General features: G+C 40.5%; 1 protein-coding gene across 2 annotated transcripts in view; it reads left to right on the top strand.

Annotated features, from left to right (window-relative positions):
- Nucleotides 1-3,224: 3,224 nt before the first annotated feature.
- LOC127452053 (rhombotin-1) overlaps nt 3,225-11,587 on the top strand; it is a 32,980-nt gene continuing 24,617 nt past the window's right edge. For both annotated transcript variants that reach the window (XM_051717218.1, XM_051717211.1), the window contains exon 1: nt 3,225-3,803. In XM_051717218.1, coding sequence (XP_051573178.1) covers nt 3,782-3,803 — 22 coding nt within the window. In that variant the 5' untranslated portion in view covers nt 3,225-3,781. The remainder of the gene's footprint in view (nt 3,804-11,587) is intronic.

Below are 11,587 nucleotides of genomic sequence, written 5' to 3'. Positions count from 1 at the left end.
CCTCTGCCTGACTCCAGCATCCACTGATTGTTTGCCCCAGGATAAATGGGAACCCAACTCGACTCTGTGCTATCTGATTATAGGGTTAATTACTGTGCTGTGTTTTTGAACTGGCTGTATGTGAGCCCCAGCAGTAAATAGATGGGCCTGTTTAATTCCCAATCAGAAATTAATTTTAATTAACTCTGCAACATCAGGCCCACACTCCAGGATAGTTTTCCGTCACAACTGACCCTGTATCAATGTGGCATAGAACAGGGCTGCAATCCTAGGCCTCTTAATAATAGAGAAACAATAGATAGCTCCATCACTAACCATCAGTACAGAAGGGAAGCAAGATCCGTGTCACTGCACTGGTGTAAGTAATTCCTGGGGTTTAATATGAAGCTAGCACAGTCATATGAAGCACAACCTGATGTGTCCTTCAGACAGTTTTCTAATGATGAACCACTGTAGGCTTACAGCTCACCTATCAGTCATAAATGACCCTTAAAATATATGACTTTAGTCATCACTTCTGGTAAACTTTTGTAATTATGTGTTGACCAAAATTTTTCACACAAAATAACCAAGTGCTCATTATTTTTATTTATTTATTTGTTGGTACCAATCTTGCTCTCTTTTTTTTTTATATCTTTTATATCTATTACTTTTTTAAAACACTCAGTGGCACTTACTTTTCTGTCATTATACTGTTTCCCACTTAAAGGAATATTCCGGATTCAATACAAATTAATCTCAGTTGACAGCATTTGTGGCTTTTTACCACAAAAATGTATTTCGATTTGCCCCTCCTTTTCTTTAAAAAAGCAAAAATCTGGGTTATAGTGAACAGAGAATATTTAGCCAGAGACAAAAACTTGTATTCATATTAATGGGAAAAACTGGAACACACACTATGGCGGATGTAGAAACTTAAGTCCCGCCTTACAGGTAAAAGACCCAACCAGCTTTAAGATACAGACATTGCCTGTCAGTCAACTTGGGAACACATATGTGCATTAGATGGACTGGCATGAAAAATATAGTTTTTAGCGTGATCTGAGTTAAAGAAGCACAATTTATGATACCATTGTTGTCAGATTTTATTGCTGATTTAAAATATGTTCTTTGATCATAATCTTGACCAAGCGTTTTGAAGAATTTGGTCTTACCCCATTCAAGTAGATAGGAGTTGTACTTTCATGCTGCTTGTATCAACAGAAAATAGCTGCCCAGGAGCATTCCCAAGATGGCCGCAGAGTGGACTGACTTCCCTTGAAAGACACATTACAGTGAGGCACTTTCAATGGAAGTGAATTGGGCCAATCTGTACATGTTAAAATACATACTGTTTCAAAAGTACAGCCACAAGATGAAAACAATATGCGTATTAACATTATTTTGTATGATAGAATTTCCAACTAGCCTTTTTTATGTAAAGTAATATCCAATGTAACTTTGTTGCTATGACGATGTAACGCCGTAAACCCTAAAAACCTAAAAATTATGATTTAAACAACTTTTCAGCTCAAATAATACACAAGTTTTAACAGAAGAATTAATTCAAGTGTGTTTTATAAAATTATAAGCTTCACATTTCTTCCTATAAATCATCCAAAAATTGACCTCATTCACTAACATTATAAGTACCTCACTGTAACCTCGATTTTTGCTTTTTTTTAAAGAAAAGGAGGGATAAGTCAAAATACATTTTTGTGGTTATCAACATTATGCCACAAATGCTGTCCACTGATCTTAACTGGAAATGAAAATGTAATATTCCTTTAAATGCCAGAAGGCTGTTTGTAGCTTAGCATTCAACAACAAGGGGCCACGTTTTCCTTGTTCCCCCAGTTTGTTGTGATTGGATTAATTGGGTGTCATTCACTTCTGCAAGAGGTCAGCAAACATACATTTGTGGTCAAAAGTCATCCATCTATCAGACAGCAGAAATGAAAAGTCAGACATGTCAGGCAAGAGAGAGGAAGAGAGCAGAGGCTCAAAAAAACAAAACAAAACAAAAAAAAAAAAAAAAAAAAACACACACACAAAAAAAAACAACAAAAAAAAAAAACATGAATTTTAGGGGCAGGGCAATGTCCCACTCTGCTAAGGTTGCTAGAGTCTGTAGTTTGAATTAAACTATGAAAGGATGTCTGGCGGAAAGGTAGATTTTCACCCTAATGTCTTATGAGTAGATATAAATTACAATTTCATAATTTATGTCTATTCATCACCTTCAAGGAGATCCAGAAAGTAGAGACATTAAATGAGGCACATTTTCATCTCTACCTTGACAGGGATGACTCGCATGCACAGCCCTGTTTAAAGACAGAAACTGCTTTGATGCTTTATCCTTAACACTAATTCAGGTGGCAATTAGGACTTCGTAGTAAAGGAAGAATTGGTACAAACAGATCACTCGTTACCTCTGCATCTTCCCTAATGGTTAATCTTGGGTGGATCTGTGCCTTGATTGGTTAAGAGTCTCCGCAGGGCAGGTAAAAGCACTGTTATTCATTTGCCCACCATGTAAGAGTAACATTTTTTCATCAGCGAAGTAACAGCTAAAAATTATATTACCAGAGGCAAACATGGCCTCCTATCTCAGCACTAATCAAAACACAGCACATCTGTTGTGTTGTCGCTCTCAAATTGACTTTTTATCTGGGTATGGAAAGTGGAAATGGAAATTCTATAATGACAATTAAATAGGTACGGAAAATGTGTCACACTGTAGAGCAAACAGTGTGAAGAAATTAGATCATGAAAATTGTTTAAGTTTATCTTGAAATGTTCAAAACACCATGGTGAAGAAACCTCTTTTCACTATTTATAACAGGCACCACAATCACACAAGAACACATGTCTGTGTATGTACACACACATCCTCCTGTGAGCATTCCACATAAACACTTCTCACACTCAATCACACACACGCACATACACTTTCCCTTAGCTGTGCTTTTGTGTTTTGTCAGAATTAATGAGAAAAGTTCTCTTGCCCTAGGGGTAATTAGTGTCCTTGGAGTTAAATAAGCTAATTCTTAGACACCTCTGGCACAAGCAATTATGTTTGTGTATTGAATAATTGATTCAAAGAGGGGGGAAGGGCTGCTAATCAGATCTGAGCATAATGAATTGATTTAATTAACAGGGGAATCTGTGGCTCTCTGGGAAGTGCGCGCATTTATTCAGGAGCAGGAGCGAGCAGAGCGCATAAATTGGGTGAGAAAGGCAGCGCGAGCATGCTCTTCATAGTTGTCAGCCTCAGAATTGGATTTCTTGAATATAGTTACAGTTTCGGAGCAAATAAGAACTGGGAGGAACACGTTTATACTCCTACATAGCTTCTTCTCAGCAGCTCAAAACGGGTGTTTAGAAGACCGTGCGCGATTAGATTTGCGTTAGTCCAATCGTTTTCGTGGCTTCTTTCATTTTCGCATGGAATGCACCGTGGTGTCTCTGTGTAGTTTGAACGCCGTTAATTGTGCTCGCAGTTTAGCCCGTGGATATTACTGACGCGCACAACTGGGGGACATCGCAGAAGATATTCTCCGAAAATAAATTTAAACAACGCAATAGCAGACACATGTTTCACTACATGGGTTTCCGTCACTGAACAGCGGAAAACCACACAGACGCGCCTGTGTAATTAAAGCTTGCAGCAGCAACGCGGACGGTTATTACATTGTTGTTGCGAAGCAATTTCTTCTCCAGAGACGCGCGTGGCGAGCGCTGAAGTGTGCTGGAGCCGAGAGCGGATCGCCTGGAGCCGGACTCCTCGCTCCTCAGGACGATGGTGTTAGACAAGGAAGAGGGTGAGTAGACTGATGATTGTTAGTTCCTTATTTGCTCGTAACGACTAAAATGGAGGACAACAACAGAAGGCAGGTATTGGCGTCTATTTTCTTTCGGAACACCACTTTCATGCTCGAGTCCATTTGTCATATAAAACGGACACGCTCGCCAAAGCGCGTACGCTACTCCGAGAGACATACAGACTACGGTATTTTTGTTTTAACCTACTGTTGTTAGTGTTCCGTAATACTATTATTACCCGTTTAAAACATGAAGAACCGAACAGTATCAGAGCGGGATTAAATCTGTGAAGTTACAGAGATGTTTTATCAGCACCGGTTGACCCCCGTTTACAGGTGAGCGCGTTTAAATTAGAGCAGATTCATTAGAATTTGATATCAGTTTTTTTCAATATTTATGTTTTTCTGTAGGCCTATGAACACTACAAGTCTCTTTATTTACGCTACACACTGGGTCCTATAGAAACCATTTAGAAACTTTCTTTTGGAGCTCGTGGTGCTGACAACTTTTTGGTAAGCTTCATGCTTACACCTGCAAGGCGTAAATAATCTGTACTGAATGCCATTTTTATCCTTAACAGTGTTTAGTATATAAAAAAAAATCCTTAAAGCTGCTTTGACCTAAAACTGCCTTTCTTGTCATCTTCAATGGAATATTGTCATCATGCACACATTTATACTAGTTTTAGCCAGGGGCCATTTCCCCCTCTAAAGTAATGGCTTGCATTTCAGCCCCATATTTGTGTCTGAAAATGGATATTTAAAGTCTTTTTGAGCCAACCATTCACTAACCCATCTAAAAACCAATACAGGGATTGCTGTAGAAACATAAATTGGTCTGTCTCGCTCAATCCATGTTGTGCTAATGTACCCAGATTAACTCAACTGTAAATTGTCTTCTTTGGATGTCTGTCTTGCTAAAAGTTCCCCATATGATTCATGATTCAGATTGCTTTTAACAGCTATTGGCTAAGCAATATGGTAAATGTACAAGGTGATGCAAATGGCATTAGTAGGAGAGGATGCACAGGAGCATGTAATGCAGTCAATACTACATTAACTACTGATGCCCAATTACAGAAGCAGGGAGAGTGGCTTTTAGGAGCATTAGGACTTGCAGAAAAGCTTAGATCACCTGCTGCTTATTGCCTAAAAGCTTCACCCTTTGCTTGCTGGTGCCGACCAACTGCGCTGGCATTTTGGCAGGCATGAGGAGGCAGCTTGAACCTGTGTTCACTCTCTCTCACACACACACACACACACACACACACACACACACGCACACACACACACATTTAACTAACACAGGCTTCCAGTGTTCAGATAAGACTGATTCTAAATAAATCAGCCAGATAAAGTATTCTCATAGTACATCTTTGTGTGTGAGAGATGAAGAGACAATAAATGCCTGCATAACATAATTTAACCATGTTCATAAGAAAAACCCTCATGTTTGCTCACATCACCCATATACGCCTCTGTTAACACGAATAGGCCCTTTGACACTTAGGGAAAAACATGCTGGATGCACGTTTATATACTCCATTGTAGCTGAATACCATTGAGGTAATTGCACAATACCATACAGTACTTGCCCAAGTTTTTATCATGACTTGGGGGATGTTTCAAGGTACAGCACAAGCACTACACCTTTTTAGTTCTACCTTTAAATAAAAGAATCTCTCAGTTGACTTTTAATTCTCTCTGGAGAAATGGGCTATTCAACCATTTTCTTTTCCTTCAAGGTATTTAAAACTATCTGCATTGCTAGAAATAATTGGGTCCTCATTGTGGACTTATTCAGGATTGATCATTCGCACCGCTGGGCTCCCTAAGAACCTGTAGAATAGAAGAACAACCTTCTATTCTTCAACCTGATGATAAATTCTTGGTTACATTTTCCTGTTCAATTTACGAGCCCTGCATGCCCACCATCCAATGGAATCTGTCCATTCATAACGCGTATATTTGAAAAGCAATGTTACAAGACCCCTGATCTGTCTGCTGCCGTAATAAAATTTGGGGCTTCAGGCACCAGTTTTTATTTTGAAATAATAAGAATTTCTTCATTCTTTACATGAGTTACCATGGTAATTCTGTCTTGTAGCAATGTTATATTGATTTAGAAAGTGGACAGTAATATTTCTTTTCTTCTATTCTGCTTTCTGTGGGCTGATTCCTAATTTCCACTTGAAGATTACTTTTATACATTCCTTAGGTCTTTTCCCCTCATGCAAGGTAATTTTCTCCCTTGTATTTGCTATTTTCTCAGCTTATTGGCTTGTTCTTACTCTAAATTAAACTTGCCAATTTCAGATATTGAAATTACATAAATGTTTTCTCGCCCTGGGTCTCTCGCAATATTGCGCCTGGATTCATGGCCTAATGCTTGTTTTCCTGCCACTTATATTGCTTCAGCCTGAAGAAATTCCTACTTTATAAACATTTCCTCCTGATGCAATTACAATCCAATATACTGTATCTGCAACTGATGTGTCCTCAATGTGGAGATCTGCCATTGCTGTGTGCTCTTAAATTTTGTTGACTTTTTGAATGTAGTGCCTTTGTATGATGGTCCGACACATTGCACAGAGGTTGAAATGTTAAACACATATGGTGATGCGTCCTTTTCAAGAGTACAAAAAGAGACTTTGCAATACACTACATTTTTACAATACGTGTGTGTGTGTGTGCATGTGTGTACATGTAAATACTTGGCTATAGTTTGGGGGCAGATTTGTCCCCAGACATGAGCTAAATCTGACAAAACCTCCCTTTGAGACATTTAAGACATCCTCATTTGGATAAAATGATCCATACATGAATTAAATGTTTTTAAATTATAATTAGCTTTATATGAAAACAAGTCTATGTTGTGTCCTCCATTTAAATAGCAAAGTAAATGTGTGCACATGCGACAGCGAGAATAAAACCAAGCAACGGCGAAGGATTCCATAAGATCTTCAGCGATGGACCAACTGTACAGTTCACCAAACCCATTTCTGTCTCTATTCCAAGGCATTAGATCAACAAACTTGTGCTTTCTGACATCAGTGACTGCAGATATATATCATTTCCCATCGTTTCACCACAACTCAAAGGGGGCCCGAATAAAGAGAGCAAGTTAGACAGAGGTATGTTGGGGATGGAACGATGCACCTGTCTCTGATGCAAATGGCTGCACTCATCAGATCAGCTCACCAGCTCAATCACTTTCCCTTGCTGTGTTATGTAAGAGCACTTTTATTAAATCCACAGCCTGCACATGAGACGCGCACCAGATCGCACGTTTACATGTCCAAACACTGTCAAACATCAAGGGAGCTGGGTAAGGCTCACGTTGCATCCATATGATCCATCACAACAGCATATCCATGAGAATTCCTCCCCGTCATCCTTCCATTTCCTCGTGTAAAGCTGTAGATACTGATATGTTTTTAAATAATTCCCATAATCATGGGATTTTTGAAAAGCTCCAAGGACATACAGTCCATCACCGAGGCATTGGGAACATGGAAAACCTCTTATAACATCCTCAGACATGCCGCCAGTGAGATGAATCGTCATTTTTAGGCTGCCTTTTAAAATGTCTCGGAGCAATCTTATCTTTCACCTTGAGTCCTGAGACGAATACAGACAGGTGCAGTGTTCAGGGAAAAAAAGGAACGTGAGAAAGGGAGAGGTGCAGAAAACAATTTCTAAGTGTTTTGTGTGTGTGTGTGTGTATATATATATATATGGCATTTACTCAAACAATCATGTCTAGCCTTTTTTAACTTGAGCTTAAAATGGGAGAAAAAGCCCTTCAAGTTTTGTTACAACATCTGTACAAATGTCTGACTGTGGGGATATGCAAGGGCTTCATTGCTCTGGAAGCATGTACAACGGTCGATTCTCCCAATGGACATGCTCCAAGTAATAGTACATATGCTCTGCTGAAAGAGGGATATAGAGCTTCATATTGATGATTTTACACTAGGTGGTTTTTAATTTACTTTCCTTTTGGTCTTTAGACCACATGTTATTCCCTTGTGTCACCTTGTCGTAGCACCTCTCCCTCGCGCGTTTCGCTGCAAGGGTGAGTTGATTCATCTATTGCGTTTTGTATGTTCGACCACTTTCTCTCTCCCTTACACACACTCTGCTTCTCTTGCAATAGGTCGTCACACTTGGCTCAATTTCATCAGTCCCTCTTCCATTTCTGTTTTTATTTATTTGTTTCTTACCCCCTCCCTTCTCTCTTCTTTGCAGTTGTCCGGTGCAACTCTAGGAACGTGTCTTTACCGCCAACTGAGACCTATAGCGCTAGCTTAAGAACAGTCTGATGACCTACAGCTCCACATCTGCGCAACTTCACAAGCACGTTTTTAATGTTTTTTGGCATGACCTTCTTGTTAAATAAGGTTCAGCCTTAAAAAAAGAAAAAGTACATGTGGCCATGCTAATGAAATAAATGACTAGCACACTTTGCTTAAGGTCTCATCCTCCCTGCCTGCTTGTTCCGTCTGCCAGAGAGACTTTTATAAACTCCTCATTAACCTTATCACATTCTGTAACTTGATAAAAGCTTTCCTAATGATATCTACACTGATATCCACATTTGGGTCTAATGAAGTAAGAAAGTGTAGCTTGGGGTATCATAGACGTTCATTAGTGTTGCCTTTTTAAAATCAAGCCGTGAATGTGAGCTCCACACACCTCAACACACAGTCTTTATCCAGTAAATATCACCCAACTCAAACATGGAACAATGAAAAGATACCAGAAATGTGTTCTGAAAGGGATTTAGATGCACAAAGGAGAAGGCTTGTTGCATTTTGAATGTTTATAAGCGAGTGTTATGTGGTTATGAGTGATAAATGTGGAAATAGAAACTTAAGCATAATTGTAACCAGGTCTGTGTATGCATACATGTTTCCATCTTGATATACATTGATCTTCCATTATTCCTATTAGTTGGAAGGCCTTTTTTAATCCCTCCTGAAATGCTCCCTAGACACATATTTGCAAGAGTGTGTTTACTGGAGGACTGCATGCTCACACTGATAACGGTTGTGTGTTTAAGTTTTTTTTTAGGTGCATGGGTATGTGTGCTTAATAACAAAAGTGCATGCCTGTATGCACGCCTGGGTGGCTATATGTTTACCATGTGCATGAGCGCATTTGTATACCTGTGTTCAATATGATTGCTAGTGTGCTAAATGCATTTGCCATACAGTTAGGGCTGGGCGATAAAATGGTATCGGTATTTATCAACGGAACACCTTTTATCGATAACAATATGCATTTTTTCCGATATAACGCTCGATAGTTTCACTTTAATGCATTAAAATGTAAATAGACATGAAGTTTGGTTGCATGAACAACCCTCAAGTGTGCACCGCCCTGGATCATAAACCGCCTATCATATGGCTTGATAAAGGAGCGTGCTATGAGTGACAAGCAAACAGCCAATAACAAGTTGCGTTGCTGTGGGGTTCGGTTGTGCCAACGCCATGTGATATCAGAACAAAATCAAATCAAATCACTTTTATTGTCACACAACCATATACACAAGTGCAATGGTGTGTGAAATTCTTGGATGCAGTTCTGAGCAACATAGCAGTCGTGACAGTGATGAGACATATACCAATTAACAATAAACATCAGATTAACACAACACAATTTAAAATCAAATATACACAATTACAAACAACACAATATACAAATAATAACATACACTGTACAGTATACAATACACACAATATAGATGCATATTATTCAATAAAGTATATATAATATAAATAGAATATACAGTAGGTTGTATTGTACTGTATTGACATTCAGGCTGTCGGTTGATAGTAAGTTAAGAGAATATAATAATAATATAATTTATGACAGTCCGGTGTGAGATATGAGTAATAAAGTGCAGTGCTGATGTATTTTGATCGTGGGAGATCAAGAGTTCAAAAGTCTGATTGCTTGGGGGAAGAAGCTATCATGAAGTCGGCTGGTGCGGGTCCTGATGCTGCAATACCGCCTGCCTGATGGTAGCAGTGTGAACAGCCCATGGCTTGGGTAGCTGGAGTCTCTGATCCTCTGAGCTTTTTTCACACACGGCCTGGTATATATGTCCTGGAGGGAGGGAAGCTCACCTCCGATGATGTGTCTGGCAGTTCGCACCACCCTTTGCAGTGCTTTGCAGTTGTGGGTGGTGCTATTGCCGTACCAGGCAGAGATGCAGCCAGTCAGGATGCTCTCTACAGTGCAGGTGTAGAACTGTGTGAGGATGTGGCGGTTCATTCCAAACTTCCTCAGCCGTCTCGGGAAGAAGAGGTTCTGATGAGCATTTCTTCACAACAGCTTAAGTGTGGATGGACCATGTGAATTCCTCAGTGATGTGGACATCCAGGAACCTCTCTCCACTGGTGCTCCATTGATTGTGATGGGACTGTGTTCTCTGTCTTTTCTTCTGAAGTCCACCGCAAGCTCCTTTTGTCTTACTTACGGTGAGGGAGAGGTTGTGCTCCTGACACCAGTGTGTCAGAGTGTGCACCTCCTCTCTGTAGGCTGTTTCATCATTGTCAGTGATCAGACCTACCACCATCGTGTCATCAGCAAACTTAATGATGGCATTTGAGCTATGTGTTGCCACACAGTCATGTGTGTACGAGGAACACAAGAGTGGGCTGAGAACACAGCCCTGTGGGGCTCCAGTGTTGAGGGTCAGTGATGAGATGTTGCTGCCTATTCTAAACACCTGGCGTCTGCTTGACAGGAAGTCCAGGATCCAGCTGCACAGCGAGCTGTTTAAGCCCAGAGCCTGGAGTTTCTCATCAAGCTTGGAGGGCACTATGGTGTTGAATGCTGAGCTGTAGTCTACAAACAGCATTCTCACATAAGTGTTCTTTTTTTTTTTTTCAGGTGGGAGAGAGCAGTGTGTAGTGTAGATGCAATGACATCATCAGTGGAGTGGTTGTTGCGGTAAGCAAACTGCAATGGGTCTAGTGAGAGAGGCAGCACAGAGCAGATGTAATCTCTGATTAGTCTCTCAAAGCATTTGCTGATGATGGGGGTCAGAGCAACAGGATGCCAGTCATTTAAGCAAGTGATTTTGGATTGCTTTGAAACAGGCACAATGGTGGATGTTTTGAAGCATGTGGGGACTACAGACAAAGAGAGGGAAAAGTTGAAAATGTCCGTAAAAACACCAGCCAGTTGGTTCGCGCACGCTCTGACGCGGCCAGGAATGCCATCTGGACCCGCGGCTTTGTGGATATTCACCCGTCGGAAGGATCGGGTTACATCCGCTACAGAGACGGAAAGTGAACTAGCCTCTGTAGCTTCGGACGCGAGAGCTCTCTCCGTGAGGGTGGTGTTATTTCCCTCAAAACGAGCATAAAAATATTTAGCTCATCCGGGAGAGATGCAGCGGTGTTCATGGCGGGGTTTTTATTCCCTTTAAAGTCCGTGATAATATTAATTCACTGCCACATGCTTCTAGAGTTGGTGGTGTTAAACTGTCCTTCAGTCTTGTTCCTGTACTGACGTTTTGCTGTTCTGATAACAGAACATAACTGGCTTGTTTATGCTCCTCCGCATTCCCGGAATTAAAAGTGGAGGTCTGCACATTAAGTGCCGCGCGAATATCGCTATTAATCCATGGCTTCTGGTTCGGATAGATCCGTATTGTTCTGGTCGGAACGACATCCTCTACGCACTTTCTGATGAAACGCATTACGCTATCAGCGTAAAGCTCGATGTCGTCATCAGAGGTGGACCGGAACATTTCCCAGTCCACGTGA

This window comes from Myxocyprinus asiaticus, chromosome 2 (genome assembly GCF_019703515.2).
Source record: "Myxocyprinus asiaticus isolate MX2 ecotype Aquarium Trade chromosome 2, UBuf_Myxa_2, whole genome shotgun sequence".
Taxonomy (NCBI): Eukaryota; Metazoa; Chordata; class Actinopteri; order Cypriniformes; family Catostomidae; genus Myxocyprinus; species Myxocyprinus asiaticus.
The sequence above is the reverse complement of the archived record's forward strand: the minus strand, read 5'-3'. Positions and strand labels throughout refer to the sequence as shown.